The sequence below is a fragment of the Prionailurus viverrinus genome, chromosome A3 (assembly GCF_022837055.1).
Source record: "Prionailurus viverrinus isolate Anna chromosome A3, UM_Priviv_1.0, whole genome shotgun sequence".
Lineage (NCBI taxonomy): Eukaryota > Metazoa > Chordata > Mammalia > Carnivora > Felidae > Prionailurus > Prionailurus viverrinus.
In genome coordinates this window covers 13979655-13997552 of record NC_062563.1, presented here as the reverse complement: position 1 = coordinate 13997552, position 17898 = coordinate 13979655, and the positions used below count along the sequence as shown (strand labels likewise).

The following is a 17898-nucleotide window of genomic DNA, read 5'->3' as shown; positions in this document are numbered from 1 at the left end:
TCAAAGTTGGCGCTACTGATATTTGGGGCTGGATAAGTCTTTGTTGTGGGGGGTGGAGGAGGGGGGCTGGGGGCTGTCCTGCACCTTGTAGGACGATTAGTACATCCCTGTCCTCCATTGCCAATAGCACCCACATCCCCGTTGTGACAATAAAAATGTTTCTAGGGGTGTCTGGCTGGCTCAGCTGGTGGAGCGTGGGACTCTTGATCTCAGGGTCGTGGGTTTGAGCCCCACATTGGGCATAGAGATTAAAGATAAAAGCTTAAAACAAACAAACAAACAAAAAAAAGTCAACAGGGGTGCCTGGGTAGTTCAGTTGGTTAAGCGTCCAATTCTTTTTTTTTTTTAATTTTTTTTTTTCAACGTTTATTTTATTTTTGGGACAGAGAGAGACAGAGCATGAACGGGGGAGGGGCAGAGAGAGAGGGAGACACAGAATCGGAAACAGGCTCCAGGCTCTGAGCCATCAGCCCAGAGCCCGACGCGGGGCTCGAACTCACGGACCGCGAGATCGTGACCTGGCTGAAGTCGGACGCTTAACCGACTGCGCCACCCAGGCGCCCCAAGCGTCCAACTCTTGAGTTCCAAGTCAGATCATGATCTCATTGTTTGCAAGCTCGAGCCCCGCATCCAGCTCTGTGCTGACAGTGTAGGGCCTGCTTGGGATTCTCTCTCCCTCTCTCTCTGCCCCTCCCCAGTTCCCACACACTCACCCTCAAAATAAGTAAATGTAAAAAAAAAAAAAAAAAAAAAAATGTCTCCAGGCAGTGCCACATGTCCCCTTGGGGAACAGAAATCAGGTTGAAAATCCCTGGTATATAACATAGAAGAACTCCCCAAGAAGACCAAAATGAGGTAACCGTGGTCACCTGTCAGAAGGGACAGACAGGTGGTTACAGACAGGTTGGCTTTTCATTGAACATCCTTTGGTCTTTTGAAATTTCTCACCATGTGCATACACTACTTATAACAACAAAATTAACTCTGTACAAGCAAAACACAGTTTCATTTTCAATGAAAAAGAACTCGATTTTCTCTGTTCAAAAGCTGGAATTCCAGGAGCCACAAAATGGCGGCCCCTTCAAGGGAACAACACCATCCAGACCAGAGACCCTGGCAAAAGTTCTCTCATCCATCAAAAGCCAAGAAGAGGGGCGCCTGGGTGGCGCAGTCAGTTAAGCGTCTGACTTCAGCCAGGTCACGCTCTCGCGGTCCGTGAGTTCGAGCCCCGCGTCGGGCTCTGGGCTGATGGCTCAGAGCCTGGAAGCCTGTTTCCGATTCTGTGTCTCCCTCTCTCTCTGCCCCTCGCCCGTTCATGCTCTGTATCTCTCTGTCCCAAAAATAAATAAACTTTGGGAAAAAAAATTAAAAAAAAAAAAAAAAAGCCAAGAAGAGACATTCTTCATCTCATCCACTGTTTTAGAAAGAAAGAAAAAAAAAAAAATGGCAACATGCAGGAAGCCTCAGCCCCCAGCTCTGTATCCATACTCTCAAAGGATGCCTGACTTCAAGGTATCACTTGACACAGAGAAAGAAAGGAGGCCTCCCATCAGCGACAGCAGAGGAATAAACAAGCAGAAACGCTCCGGGTCTGACAAGTTCCCATTGCTCTGTCAGCGTCTCTGACAGAGCATCCAGGCACATTTGTGTCACAAACAGGACTACTGAACTGCTGTGTTTGTTCAGCCCAGAGCAAACACCCTGCGCGACTAGAGGAGACGGGATTCCCAGAGAAGCAAACAGGAGTCTAGAAGAAGAAAAGAATCAGGCCTTCCTTCCTCCCCTCATGCTTATTTATGACTTATTTCTCATACGGTCAAAGAAAGGGACTGTAACAATCCACCAGGCTTCAATTCCTTGCTTTACAGCAGAGAGAAGGCCCGAGACAGCAAACGAGACAGCAAACGAGGGGCTTGTGCATTAGCAAGTCGGGTGAGAAGTCTCTGAGGGAAGCCTTCCCCTCTGTCATGCACCAAAATTAATTTGAATAGTTAAGTATCCAACTGATGACCGATGGCTGGTTTTTGTACTTTGGGTTGGATTTATGTGTTTTGGCCAACTAGAGTTATTTCTATTTTTTTTATTATTTTTTTGTATTTTTTAACACTTATTTATATTTGAAAGAGAGAGAGACAGAGAGAGAGACAGAGCCTGAGCAGGGCAGAGGCAGAGAGAGGGAGACACAGAATCCGAAGCAGATTCCAGGCTCTGAGCTGTCAGCACAGAGCCCGATGCAGGACTCGAACCCACGAACTGCAATATCATGACCTGAGCTGAAGCCGGACACTTAACCACCTGGGCCACCCAGGCGCCCCAGAGTTTTTATTTTTAATGCAATTGATTGGCAACTTTCAAAAACGAGGAGAGTTCATACACAAAAGTGGATTTGCATTTTTCTTGGAAATTGAGAGTCTGACAACCCAGGTTCAACTTGTGGGAGCTGCATCCGTCAGAAAGGCACTCTGTCCTCCACGGCGCTGCCCGTTCGAAATCTTCACCTTACCCCCTCGCCCCTACAGCTAGGCCAATTTATCAACCAGCGTGACAAGCGGTGTCGAGGGTCCCTCCAACATCAAAACACGGCTCCGTCTTGCAGCCGTCCGCTCACATATTTTGGCTGAAGGCACAAACTACGAGGCAGACAGGCCTGAGCCCGCAGGCCAAACCTGACCACGAATCTTACGTGATGCTGGGTACAGGACTTTGCTTCTCTGTGCCCCAGTGTCCACTATCTTTGAAACGGGGCTATCATCTACCTTGAAAGTTGCTGTCGTTCTTTTAATAGCTTTTAGACTTCAGAGAGTAAAACTTGGGGAGGGGCGGGCGATAACAGTTCTGGGTGTTTTTTTTGTTTTTTTTTTTTTAATTTTTTTTTCAACGTTTTTATTTATTTTTGGGACAGAGAGAGACAGAGCATGAACGGGGGAGGGGCAGAGAGAGAGGGAGACAGAATCGGAAACAGGCTCCAGGCTCTGAGCCATCAGCCCAGAGCCCGACGCGGGGCTCGAACTCCCGGACCGCGAGATCGTGACCTGGCTGAAGTCGGACGCTTAACCGACTGTGCCACCCAGGCGCCCCAGTTCTGGGTGTTTTAACACCTCCCAGATAGGTGTAACCACCATCAGAATGCAGAGCCACGTCCTCTGCCAAAGAATCCCTCTGTGATTTGGAATCAAGCCCTCCCCCACCCCAAACCCCACAATCACTCACCTGTTTGCCATTTCTCTAATTTTGCTTTTTTTTTTAATTTTTTTAATGTTTATTTATTTTTGAGACAGAGACAGAGCATGAATGGGGGAGGGGCAGAGAGAGAGGGAGACACAGAATCGGAAGCAGGCTCCAGGCTCTGAGCTGTCAGCACAGAGCCCGACGAGGGGCTCAAACCCACGGACTGTGAGATCACAACCTGAGTCGAAGTCAGACGCTTAACCGACTGAGCCACCCAGGCGGCCCTGCTTGGTTTTTTTTCTTTTTTTTTCTTTAAACGAAATGCCATTTGGTTAGATATCATAATGTCATCATCCTCCCAAGCACTGTCCCATTTTCTGTCTGCTCAGAGTAGTTGCAGGGATCCCAGACCCAAAAAAGCCCATATAAAGCACCTGCCCCATCCCTGGACAACCTCTTGAGGATTATTTAGTACTTCCCTCCACCCTGACTTTTTCCCTCCACCATCTGATTTCACGATTCACCAGTCCCTCCCTGTTAGGTAACTGAACCCGCAGCCCGTAAAGCGCCCACATCCCCAATGCCTTGGTTCCCACTGACAAAACAAGTGTCCCAGCACAGAAGGAGATGGGGGGCATAGGGGGTGGGGGGGTATGGGGGGGGAGCGGGTGGGGTCTTCGGTACAGGGCAGCCTCTCAGGCTCCACCATGCCCACCCGCCAGAACGCACGACAGGGAGAAATCTCTCACTGCCGCCGTGGGTAAGCCAAGCGGAAAGACCCACGGCGTCATGAGGACACTCAAGACCACCTGGTTCAGAGAAGGAGCTATTCTCGCCACTCACGACGGGCAGAGAGGACACAGTGAGAACGCCCCAGCACAGTGTTCCTTTTCGGGGTGTGGAGGCAGAAGAGGGCGTGAGAAAGCAAGCCGCAACACTGAGCTCCATGAACATTCCAAAGGAGCAAATGGGTCCCCTTTCATTCGAGTGAGGAGTCCCCACCAGCCACGGCCCTGACCGCTGTACCACACGCAGTCCATGCTAACAGGTGAGCCAGGGCGGGCCAGGCTCTGGCCTCCCTGCAGACATGGGCTTGCTCCAGTCCCGCCACCTGCCTGGCACCTGGAACTCTGCAGTCCTGGGCACCTGGAACCTCCTCTCCAGACCTTAGTTTCTCCGCCTGAAATGGCATTGCAGGACAAGACGAACCTGGAGGGTCCTGGCCACCAGGGGCTAGGGGCTCACGTGCGAGCATCGCTCTGCACACGTGGCTGTCCCCCTCTTCCTAAAACCCTGTATACTCGAGCCCCACCCCCAGCTGTGACAACCAGACATTGCCCAGTGTCCCCTGGAGGGGAGTGAGGGAACCATCTCTGGGGAGGACCACCTGACATAGGCTATTCTCCACACAGCACCCAGAGAGGTCCTTCTAAAGTGCTCAGTTCACATCCCTCCTCTGCTCAAAGGGCTCCACACCAGGGTCCGCGGGGTCCACAGGGTCCCAGTGCTCCGGGACCTCATCTCCTCACCTTCTTCCCCTCACCCACTGGGACAGGCCACCTGGGCCTCCCTGCCATTCCTACAACATCCCTGACCCCTAAGGCCATAATTTTTTGTTCCTCCTCCCAATATGGGCAAGGCTGGTTTTTCTTGTCATGCAAATCGAGGCTTAAATACCACCTCTCCTAGGTAACTCAGTCTGACTCTTGGTTTGGGCTCAGGTCTGGATCTCATCATGACTCCTGAGCTCTGCAGGGGATTCTCTGATTCCCTCTCTTTCTGCCCCTCCCCTGCTCACACTGTCTCAAAAATAAGTAAACATTTCCAAATAAATAAATAACGGCACACACACATAAACACATACCACCTCTCAAGAGGCCTTCCCTCAACGCTGCCTCTTCCAGATGCCTCTTCTAGGCATCTCTCTCCTTACCATTTATTGTCTCTCACTTTCTAGAACCCAGCTCAGTACAAGAGCAGGGCCCTTGCTCACCACCCTCTGCCCTGGGTCTAAAACAGCACACCGTGTGTAATAGATGCTCAATAAAAATCAAGAATCCTGATGGAACGAATCAATGAAATGACTTCGTGGTTGGGTATTTAGCATTTCTGGTGCCAATTTTTGCTAAAGACTCTGCCCGAAGGCAGTGCTCTTGAAACAACTGACAGAACTGCAATGGGGGAGGGGGGACCCTACTAAGTCAGGGATAAAGATGGGCATTTTTTTTTTAATTAGAAAAGGAAAATTAAGGAAACAATGTATCAGAATATACTGCACAAAGGAAAGGTAAATATTGATTCATAAAGCTCGACTTGCATCAAGTGTGTGCATGTATAAAACCTTAAATGTATATACATACACGCACACACACACCTGCATAAGAACTGGGTTACTTTTGTAAACACTGGCCTAAGGTCCATCAGGATAAAACAACTCTGCATATCAACAAGCCCCAGGAAATCGCTTACTTGCTCCTTTCACCATTCTCCCTTCATCTTTGTCCCCTATACCTTCTTAATATTTTGCACAGAGAGAGGTTTTGTTCAGAGCTCAAGAACCACACCCAAAAGAGGACATCACAACTTGCAAAAATATGCATAGATGCCACAGAAAGAGGCTCCCAAAACTCCCCACTGACCCAAGTTAAGATTCAGGATGCTTCCAGTGGTAGACGTTTTGTCCGTTTTCGTCGTGATGGGCGTGGACGCTTGAGGAGAGAAGGTTTTCGGGCTGCCGGACAAACTCCCTGCTTGTCCCGTCTTGGCAGAGGCTGGCGAAGCTGAAAAAGTATGTTCATTGTTAAAAGACAGATTTACAAATAAATAAACAAATAAAACTTGTTTGTCGGGGGAGAGGGGAGAAATTGTATCTGATTTCAACAAGGCCCCCAGAAGTGCCCAGATGGGGCGCAGCAGGAAGGGTCGGCCATTTATGTCAAGCACAGGCTTTAACCCAATGTTAAGCCGTGAAGGAAGGAGGCCTCCCCAGTCATTCTATTAAGCACAAAGCTCTAAGACAAATCGGCTAAGCTGCCACTGAAATTGGTTTGGCCCATTCACGGGTGTAAATCTCAAAATAAATAGCGATTAAAGCGGCCCCCAGCACGGTCCAGATGCAGAGACCGGAGCCAGGCTTACAAATGGCATGCCATCCGTTTATAGGAGATGTGGGAGCTGGCTCGCACAGCCAATGCACCTGCCGTGGGCCAAGTCGACCCCTTGGGAGATCTCTGGCTTCCCATTTCAAAGGTTCCGTGATGCAGAATGAAGCCAAACTCAGCACCAGATGGAGCGAGGGCGTCACTGGTCAATGATCTCCCTCCTTACTATGTTCCAAACTTTTACAGGAGGACAGAAAATCATACCTAAGCCCGAGTCTTTTAAAAATACCATAGGGTGCCTGGGTGGCTCAGTCGGTTAAGCATCTGACTTCGCCTCAGGTCATGATCTCACATATCATGGGTTGGAGCCCCATGTCGGGCTCTGTGCTGACAGCTCTAAGCCTGGAGCCTGCTTTGGAGTCTGTGTCTCCCTCTCCCTCTCCCTCTCCCTCTGTCTCTGCCCCTCCCCCACTCGCTCTCGATCTCTCTCTCTTCTCAAAAAAAAAAAAACATTAAAACAAATTTTTTAAAAATAAACTTTTTTTTAAATTTTAAATACCTTAAAGCTACCTCCATACTGCTCCCCTAAGCCTCATCCACTGAATGTGGGCAGGACAGAAAGCAAGCCACATAACAACACAAGAGTGTTCAGATGCGCCGTGCGTCCTGGAGATCCTGCCCCTTTGCCTACACAGCCTGCCGTTATGGGGACTGTCCTGTCTGTTACAGAGCTCCTAGAGACAACATAATGGCCAGCCCTGCTCCGATGCACAGGAAAACACGGACTCTGCCGTGATCTGATCCTTAAGGGAAAGCTGTCGATGGCAACGGCGTTACGAATCAGGACGTCCCGGGGACTTCAAACAGTGCTCACGCTGGCAGATGGTCACCTCAGTTTCCTCACCCGCCAAATGGGGGTAGAGTCAAAGTGAGGATCCAATGGGTGAAAGCCAGTCAGTATGCAGGGCTCCCTTGGCTCTAGTGCAAGGACCTACCAAAGCTACCTTTAATGGATAGAGGGGGAAAGACTAGACACAGGGAGGATGGAGGCAGGCACGCAGCGAGAGCCAAACCCCAGGTGTGAAGTCCACCTTGGCAGCTGACTTGATGGGCGTCCTTGGGCACGGTCCCTGAGCTCCGTGAATCTCCTTTCCTGGTAGCCTCAAAGAGAGACACTGATAATAAAATACGAAAGGACTGGTAAAAAGCACCCACCTCATCAAGTTGTAAGGATCTAGTACGTTAATCATCAAAACAGCGGCTGGCATCAGAGAAGCACTGTATTATTATTTGCTATTAGTATAATATCACTTCCTATTTCCCCGTTAACCTCGAGGGCGTTGGTTTCAACCACCTAAACCAGCAGTTGTCAGCCAGGAGTGATTTTTTTTTTTTTAATTAGGTAGGCTTCACGGCCAGCGTGGAGCCCAACATGAGGCTCGAACTCACAACCTCGAGACCAAGACCTGAGCTGAGATCAAGAGTCAGACGGTTAACTGACGGAGCCCACCCAGACGCCAGGCAGCCCGGAGTGATTTTGCCATCCAGGCAGGACACGCTGGGCAATGTCTGCAGACAATTTTGGCTGTCACAACTAGGGCAGGGGAGGGTGCTACCAATATCTAATAGGTGTAGACCAAGGATGCTGCTCGCCCCTGCCCCACCACCAAGACAAATAATCTTTGGTTCCAAACACCTATAGAGCAGAGGTGGATCAATTCACAAAGGGATGAAACAGGTGTGCCTGTGGGGAACCTCATCTGCAGACGAGATGGGGAGCTGGCAAGGAGATGAGCTAATCCACGTCAAGTGGTCCTTGGCAAATGCTCCATCGATGCTCCACATTATTTTGAGAATCAAGTTTTGTTGGTGGTGGGTTTTTTTTTAATACTAATTAACTTAGTTTCACTGTAAGGATGAACAAATGCCCGGCCCCGGGCACACAACACTCTCTCAAATGAGAGCTTCAATTTACTGTCACTACCACTGTTCCTGTAACCAGGTACCATAACAACCAGCAGAATTAGAGTGCTTGGCGCGCGCGCGCGCGCGCGCGCGCGCGCGCACACACACACACACACACACACACTAAGAATCATCAAAGATAAAGGCATTTCCAAAGATTTAGTATTACCAATAAAGTCTTTAGTATTCGGATTTTATTTTTCGTTCACTCATATTCTATCTGCTTCCTTCCAAAAGAGATTTGCAGGGGCTGAAAACATCGGTGTCCTATATTCTCTGCGAGGACTAAAGACCAGTGCCGCTCTGACTGTATTCTCTCACGTGAACCAGCAAACAGGGGTAGCAGGAAGGGTCTTACACCAGTCAAGGTACTGCGTAGACTGCAAGGAATTTGTCAAGTCTGACCCAAAAGGGTAGGTGGAAGTAAAAACGTGGGTCCGCATTTCCCTGCTTCATAACAGCTCATGTTAAAAAAGGAAGGAAGGATGGGCGCCTGGGGGGGCTCAATTGGTTAAGCGTCCAACTCCTGATTCCAGGTCAGGTCGTGATCTCGAGGGTCGTGAGTTAGAGCTTCCCATCAGGCTCTGTGCTGACAGTGCAGAGCCTGCTTGGGATTTTCTCTTTCTCTCGGTCCCTCACCTGCTCATGCAGGCTCGCTCGCACCTGCTCTCTTATCAAATCAATATTTTAAATTAAAAAAAAAAAAAAAAAAAAAAGAGGAAAGGGAAGCCAGCAGGCAGTCTCACAGAGCCCTGCCCCCTTGTGGTCCCTACAGGGAAACTTAGCAAGAACACAGGCAAAGTCGTTATTTTTGCAATTCTGTAGTTAAAATATAACTGGAAAAACAAGTCTTTAATTTCACAGGCACATAAAGTTTCCTCTGTTAATAAAACATAAGTATTGAAGGTTTAAGAACTATGTTCTAAATTTTTTAATTTAAACATAGCACCAGGATATGGCAAGAATAAAGGTGTTTGGAGAACACTGGCTCCCCACGGGTACGAGTCTGGTTCACTCTCCATGCAGCCAGCAAAGGGCAGGGACCCCCTCACGGACATCTGGGACTAAAATGCTTCCTGTAATCAGGGAAGGGACAGCACGGGGTCACCTAGCAACCCTGGGTTCCAACACGCAGAACTCTCCTTGGGGAACACGATGGGCCCTGTCCACCCCGGAGTGCCCCATGTCCCCCCTCCCCAATTTGTGAAACACTATGTACCTGCCTCAACCTCCCCATATCAGTTAACACTATGACCACTCACCTAGATGTTCAAGGCCAAACACGTCTAAACTGCCCTAATTCCTCCCTTGTTCTCCTGCCCCAATTTACCCCACTCTTCAGCCAGGCCCCTCCCTGCACACCGCTTCCAAAATATACCCCGAAGCTCCCCCCGGTCTCCATCCCCGCTGCTATCAGCCTAATGCACACATTCTCAAAGGTGGTTCTGGAGAACAGGGGGGTGAAAAACTCTCTTACTCTTTTTATGTATAAAACACAGACACATGCAGTACATAAAAAGAAATACAGTACTTTGAAATTTCATGAGGGTCCCTTCCTAGGTATAAACCCAAAAGAACTGAAAAGCGGTACTCAAATCTTGCTACACCAACGTTCATCGCAGCACTATTCACCACGGTTCAAAGGTGGAAACAATCTGAATGTCCATCGACGGATAGACAAACTCTGGAGTCCTCGGTGGAACGTTTACTGAGCCATAAAAAGGAATGAAGGTCTGATGCATGCTGCATCATTCACTGAAAACACAGGCTCTGTGAAAGGAGCCGACACGAAAGCCACATTTTGTATGATTTGGCTTAAATGTAATACCCAGAGCAGACAAATCCATACAAGTCGTGTGCAGACTGACGGTCACGAGGGGTCGGTGGCCAGGGAGTAGGGGAGTGCTTAATTACTTCACGGGATTTTATTTTGGAGTAATGGAGATGTTCGCTTTCAAATGGTTAATTTTAGGTCATGTGAATCTCATCTCCATTAAGGAAAAAATTCACAGGAGACTGTTGGGGGGTGGGGTTGATTAGGGAATATCTAAAATGGCTCCTTATGGGATGAGAAAGAAAAAAATGGCTGATAAATACTGCCCGTGCCTATCATTTCCCACAAAGAGCCTGCCTGTAAGAGCTCCCATGGGCCCCCCACCTCCTGCCACAGCACCCCTATCCTGGGGCACCCTCCACACCGCAGCCAGGTACACAAACCACGGCTCCATCTAAAACCATCCAGAGGCAGGGTATCTGGCTGGCTCAGTCAGTAGAGCACATGCCTCTTGGTCTCAGGCTTGTAAGCTCAAGCCCCCACATTTGGGTGTAGATACTTAAAATTAAAACCTTAAAAATAAATAAATAAATAAATGAAACTATCCGAGAGGTGTCCTATCCCCCAGAATAAAATCCAACCACACATGCGACCCTTTCCTTTCCTCATTCAGGAATCTCCAGCCACACGACCTTTGTGCTGTTCCTCTAAGATCACATCTGCTCCCAACTCAAGCCTTGAAACTTCAAGAATTCCCCAGGAAAGGCCCCCACCCCCACCCCGATCATACTGGCTGGTAACCCTCCAACACCACCCTCAAAGCCCTTCCCCTGCTGGCCTCATCCAAGGGGGCCAAGTGCCTCTTTTTACCATCTCCCCTTTGCCGTGAGCACGTCAGCTCCAGGACAGCAGGGTCCCTGCCAGGCACCTGGGATGCGGCCCGGTGTCCGAGAAATTTACAGAATGAGCAAATACATCAGATCATTAACTGAAGAATGAGGTTTCCATTTCTCTTCTCACCACAGAGGTCAGGATAAGCAATAAAGAAACAATAAGAGCAACGAAAGAAAACCTTCTTCATAAAAACACAGCCGTTTCTGTTTAAATACTCTCGATATTATGCAGCTACTAAAAACAAGGTATGCTAAAAGAATGATTAACAATCCAACAGAAACACATAAATGAGCATGGGGGGGGGGGTACAAATGGTCAATAAACATGTGAGAGATACAGATACAGATGGATAAAGATAGACGTGGATACATTTATCTCCACCCTACATCTTTTTCGCATACGTGATTACCTTGTTTCAAAAAATAACACCTAGTGTTGAGGGAAGGGGAATACTCACTGGAATCGTAAAACCTTTTTAGCACAGCAATTAGGTGATGCTGAAATTACCCAAAATTAAATTTATAAATCACACGGACGGTAAGGTCCAATGCTGAGTTCACCCCCTAGATATACGTGTCATGTGCCCCAGACACAGTATGCACACCAGAAGGTTCACTGCAACAGTATTTATGACAGCAAAAAGGAGATGGCGTATAAATGTCTGTTAACTGAAGACTAGACAAGTGAATTAATTAATACCATACACCCTAAAAAAAGAATGACACGGATCTGCACAATCTGACAAGGACTGGTCCCCGCAGGTATGTGTGTGGGAAAGAGAGAGGTAAAAATCAAGTGCGTACAGAGGTGCCCACAATATGTGTAAATGTTTATCGAAAACACACGCATAGCTTCAAATGAGTGTATACATATTTTTGGTAGTAGTATACTCCACAGAGTATAAAAGAGGCATAATGAGAAAGTTTCAGGATGTAGGAGAAAACAAACGACCTTTTTTACATCCGTTTACACTGCTTTAATACTGCTAGGTTGTGTTTTATTTTAATTTTAACCATGTAGGGTCACCAATGTTAAAAAAAAAAAAAGTCAACTAGAGTTATTTAGATGATGGGTCATCTTGCCCGTTTAAAACTACCTCTACTGTGGTTTCTGTTGTGGGGGAAAAATCTTTAAAATAGGTGTAAAAATATATTTCTTTTTTTTTTTTTCAACGTTTTTTTATTTTTGGGACAGAGAGAGACAGAGCATGAACGGGGGAGGGGCAAAGAGAGAGGGAGACACAGAATCGGAAACAGGCTCCAGGCTCCGAGCCATCAGCCCAGAGCCCGACGCGGGGCTCGAACTCACGGACCGCGAGATCGTGACCTGGCTGAAGTCGGACGCTTAACCGACTGCGCCACCCAGGCGCCCCTAAAAATATATTTCTTAATACAGATAAATGTAAATGAAGGGGGCGGGGATTTTGGAATTCTCAGACTCCAGTGAGTTTCAATGGATATGTTCTCGAAAACATGAACTCTGGCTTTGTATATGGCCACCGGGACAAAAATGTCAAACAGCAGGCTAGCCAAAAACACCCACAATTTTGGGAATTAGAAAGCTAGCAGAGATGTCCATACATAAAATGTGCATTAAGAAAACAAATCAGGGGCGCCTGGGTGGCTCAGTCGGTTGAGTGGCTGACTTCGGCTCAGGTCATGATCTTGTGGTCTGTGAGTTCAAGCCCCGCGTTGGGCTCTGTGCTGACAGCTCAGAGCCTGGAGCCCGTTTCAGATCCTGTGTCTCCCTCTCTCTCTGACCCTCCCCTGTTCATGCTCTGTCTCTCTCTGTCTAAAAAATAAACGTTAAAAAAAAATTAAAAAAAAAAAAAAAATCAGTGTATCTGTTCAAAACCTACCCATTCACACGACTTCATAAAACCAAGTTTCTTCCCCTAAGAGATGTTTCCCAAATGCCTTCGTTCACATGCCCCCAATCATTTCTGTCATCTGCACGTGCTGCTTACACCCTACTGACTGACAACTACAACTATATGGACAAGCAGAAAGGTGTCAAGGAAAGAATCCTCCCTCGAAAGGAGCAGAAGGCTTAGTGTGATCCATTCGACCACAGAACATTACGATGGCAATTATCAATGGGATTTATACATTTAAAAACCTTGACTTGAATTCAAGTCATGATCCCAGGTTCGTGGGTTCGAGCCCTGACATAGGATTCCTCACTGAGCATGGAGACTGCTTGGGATTCTGTCTCTCCGCCTCTCTCTGCCCCTCCCCTGCACACACACACACTCTCTCTCTCTCTCTAAAATTGAAAAAAAAAGGAGGGGGCACATGGGTGGCCCAGTGGGTTGAGTGTCAGACTCCTGATTTTGGCTCACATCATGATCCCAGGGTCATGGGATCGAGCCCCATGTCTGGCTCCACACTGACCACGGAGCCTGCTGAAGATTCTTCTCTTTCTCCGTTTGCCTCTCTCCCCTGCACACGTGTGCATGCACGTGCGCGCGTGCGCGCACACACACACACACACACACACACACACACTCCCTCTCTCTCAAAATAAATAAATAAATGTTAAAAAACTAAAAGTTTAAAAAAACCTGAAGGAACACCCAATTGGTCTGTGGGTTGTTTTTTTTTCTTTTTTTGAGAGAGACACAGAGCGAGCAAGTGACCATGAACAGGGGATGGGCAGAAGAAAGAGAGGGAGACAGAGAATCTGAAACAGGCTCCAGGCCCCAAGCTGCCAACACAGAGCCCAATGCGGGGCTCAAACTCACGAGCCACAAAATCATGACCTGAGCCGAAGTCAGATGCTTGACCGACTGAGCCCCCCAAGCGCCCCAGGAACACCCAATTCGTAACCCTTGTTACTTCTTGGGGTATGATTATGTGCTATTCATTACACAATATTAAAATGTGAAAGCAACAGTTTACATTCAGGGAAAAAAAGGACACAAAATGCGATGGAGTAGATTGAAGAGTTTCAAACCTGAACATGAAGCGTCAGAACTTTGCTCTCAGTGCTAGAAGTCCAAAGCACGGCACGTCAACATCAGGGTTCTCAACAGAAACTGGAGGGGCAACCCCCAGGGGCAACGTGGCGGTGCCTGAAGACACTTTCAGCTGCCCTCACTGTGGGCAGGGGCGTGCTCTGGGCATGAAGCGAGTGGAGGCGGGAGTGATGCTATATACCCTGAAGTGAGTGCACAGGGAGGCCCAGCCAGACCATCGTCCAGCCCGAGCCAGCAGGGCAGAGATCGAGAAACTCGATTTTAAATCATGCTCGACATTTTCAAAAGCAAAAAGACATTTGGAAACGCTCATTTCGATTAAGCTTTGACACGGATGCAAATCCTTTTGTAAAGCCGTAAATCTTGCTCAAAGGAAGAACTAATCGCCTTTGAAGTCACAAATAATTGAATCAGATTTTATACTTTGATGTACAATTCACGAGTGCGGACCAAAACCCATCATTTATTATCTACGTTTATAGATCCTGGCCTGTGCTAAGTGCTATTCTGACTCCATGAAACAGGAGTCTTAGAATTAAATTAGCAAAAAATGCCCCTTCCCTCCCACGCACCCCGGCACTCTGGAGGGGCAGAGGCAGAGGAGCTAGTGATTCAGCGCCAAACTTCCTCTACTTATAAAGCTTCGGAAACAACCTCCATCTTCAAAGGGCAGTAGCTTGCACAACTCTTGATGGCTTGCACAGATGAGCCACACAGCAGAGCATCACTGGACAGTCTACGACAGGACAGAAACTCCTATTGTGAAGGACTATGTGACGTGAAAAATATTCAGAACACAAGGTTAAGCTTAAAAAAAAAAAAAAAAAAAAAAACAAAAAAAAAAAACCTCAGGTGCCCGGATGGTGCTATCGGTGGAACATGAGACACTTGATCTTGGGGTTGTAGGTTCAAGGCCCACAGTGGGCGCAGAGCTGACTTAAAAAGTGGGGGGGGCGCCCAGATGGCTCAGTCAGTTGAGCATCTGACTTCAGCTCAGGTCATGATCTCATGGTCCGTGAGTCCAAGCCCACATCGGGCTCGCTGCTGTCGGCACAGAGCCTGCTTCGGATCCTCTGTCTCCTCTCTCTCCGCCGCTCCCCTGCTCGTGCTCTCTCAAAAATAAACAAAACATGGGGCGCCTGGGTGGCTCAGTCGGTTGAGCGCCCGACTTCGGCTCAGGTCATGATCTCGCAGTCCGTGGGTTCGAGCCCCGCGTCGGGCTCTGTGCTGACCGCTCAGGACCCTGTTTCGGATTCTGTGTCTCCCTCTCTCCCTGACCCTCCCCCGTTCATGCTCTGTCTCTGTCTCAAAAACAAATAAACGTTAAAAAAAAAAAAGAAAATTTTTTATTAAATAAAACATTAAAAAAGAAGAAGAAGGAGAGAAAGAAAGAAAAAAAATCTCAAAACAGTCTACAACAGATACTGCAAACGAGCCAATATGTAAAAGTTGGGGCAGTCCACATTTAAAAAAGTATCTGAGGCTTCTCTTGAACCATGAGAATAAGGCAACAGAGCCCACATTCCCACTTGGCAAGAACCAGCAGGAAGGCCCCCAGGGCCCTTCAGGAAAGGCATTCCTCAAGAGCATTCTGACAGGTCAGGTGGTGGTCTGTTAGTGGGGTGTAAGGAGTTCGCATCAGAAGAGTAAGGACCGCTGGGGGAGGTACATACAAGCACCCACCCGTGTGTCGTCAGGAAGAGTGTTATTATTTCTGCTCTGTGTTGTTCAGCCCTGTGACCACACTTCTCAGTCTTGCTCGTCTCCATACCTGCCTGATCCCTAGAAATATCTGTTTTCAACTGAATAGTATGACTCCTAAACCAACATAGAAAAAAGTCCTGGAAAGCACCTCTTCCTGCCCGCACGTCCTGTCCCCACGCTTTAATAAAATCACCTTTTTTGCGCCAAGAAAAAAAAAAAAATTGAAGTCCTGGAAACAAGTATCCAAGGGCTGACCGGGAGATGGAATGATGTGTGACTTTAGTTTTATAAATAACAAGTGTTGTATGACAAGGATGTACTGTTATGACAAAAGGAGTATCCAAAGACGTTTTCCCTTCTCCCTAAACAGTAACCCCTAGTGCAGCTACAAGACCAAAGGACTGTTCGTTCAGAGGGTGCTGACAACCCCCGGCGCTATAACTCGTAGCCGAATACATATTCATGGCTGAAGTCGAGGTCCTGCAAGCAAATATTGCCAAAGGCATCGATTTAGGCCAGGACGTCTAGACCAAGGGGGAAGCAGGACAATCACGGAGAATATAAACCGCTTTGATCCATAACCAGGACACCACGGGCAAAAGGCTTCTGGCTGAGCAAAGTACTCCTGAGAAAAACTGAATCAAGTTCTATAGATTACAGACACGTGACTGAGTTCCTCCACACGCCCGCGATACAAAAGGAAGGTTTCTAAACGCTCATAAAAGTTTTAGTTAATAACTTATTTCAGTGTGTAGCTTTTATGTTGCTGGCTACCAAATTGTTATTGCTAAAACTAATACGACTTTTCTATCCTATGACGATCTTTTTTTTTTTTTTTTTTGAACACTATTTTGGATAAATCAAAATCTCATCTCAATGATACCCTCCCTCCCTGTGGGGCATTTCAGTAAATATTCCACTTCTCCTTGTACCACACGCTATTGTCGCTGCTGACAGCAGAGGGCAGTAGGGTGCAATGAAAAGAAAATGGATGTAGAATCAAGATCTAGCTGTGGGCACAGGCGCCTCCCTCCACTCTCCACAGAGACCTCAATTTTGCCCCCTGTAAAATGGGGAAACGGACTCAAGAGTTTCTTCTAACTAGGTCTGTAACAGAGGTTAGCAAAAGGACCCATGGGCCAAATCTAGCGTACCACCTACTCTCATATTGCCTACAAGGGTTACCTGCCATTTGCAAATGGAAAAATCCTGAAGGGTTACTAGAGTTCATGAAACACACCAATCACATGAAATTCAAATTTCAGGGTCACAGCCACATATTGCCTATGGCTATTCATTAATACAACAGTGCTGAATAGCTGTAGAGTCGTGAGGGACAAAGAGCCACAAAGCCTAAAATATTTACTATCTGGCTCCTTACAGAAAAGGGGACAACTGGTGAGATTAAAACGATTTGGGGGAATCACCTTCTCTACACATAGTACTCACTGGCTGCCTAACTCATAATCCCCAAATGATCCAAGCACATACTGGCAACAGGATCATATTTTAGAAAAAAGGACTTTAAGGGGCGCATGGGTGGCTAAGTCAGTTAAGGGTCCGACTCTTGAGTTTGGCTCAGGTCGTGATCTCACAGTTCTTGAGATCCTGTCCTGTGTCTGCCTGGGATTCTCTCTCTCTCTCTCTGCCACTCCCCCACTCACACTCTCTCAAAAGTGAATAAACACTTATAAATACATATTAAAAAAATAATAGGGGCACCTGGGTGGCTCAGTCGGTTGAGTGCCCGACTTCAGCTCAGGTCATGATCTCACAGTTAGTGAGTTCGAGCCCCGCATCGCGCTCTGTGCTGACAGCTCAGAGCTTGGAGCCTGCTTCCAATTCTGTGTCTCCCTCTCTCTCAGTCCCTCCCCCACTCGCACTGTGTGTGTGTGTGTGTGTGTGTGTGTGTGTGTCTCAAAAATAAACATAAAAAAAAGAAAAATGAGAGTAAACCCATTTCCTCGTGGAAGTAATAAATCTCTGAAGTATTTAACAGACAGCCAAATAATATTTGGGTACAAAGAGGGGCGCCTGGGTGGCTCAGTCAGTTGAGCGTCTGACTTCGGCTCAGGTCATGATCTCGCGGTCTGTGAGTTCGAGCCCCACATCGGGCTCTGTGCTGACAGCTCGGAGCCTGGGGTCTGCTTTGGATTCTGTGTCTCCCTCTCTCTCTGCTCCTCCCCTGCTCATACTCTCTCTCCCCAAAATAAATAAAGATTAAAAAAAAATAAAAAAAAAATATTTGGGTACAAAGAATTCAATTTAAGTCACCATTCCTTTCCTCACACTGGACCAGCACCCCCTCGCATCAG

The 17898-nt window shown here is 47.6% G+C and overlaps 1 protein-coding gene across 17 annotated transcripts in view; it reads right to left on the bottom strand.

Moving 5' to 3' along the window:
* The window catches only part of ZMYND8 (zinc finger MYND-type containing 8), a 125937-nt gene that overhangs the window by 37468 nt on the left and 70571 nt on the right, over positions 1–17898 (bottom strand). For 14 of the 17 annotated variants that reach the window (XM_047851634.1, XM_047851636.1, XM_047851632.1 and 11 more), the window contains one exon: positions 5808–5948. The exons of the other annotated variants lie outside the window; for them this stretch is intronic. In XM_047851634.1, coding sequence (XP_047707590.1) covers positions 5808–5948 — 141 coding nt within the window. The remainder of the gene's footprint in view (positions 1–5807; positions 5949–17898) is intronic. 17 annotated transcript variants of the gene reach the window in all.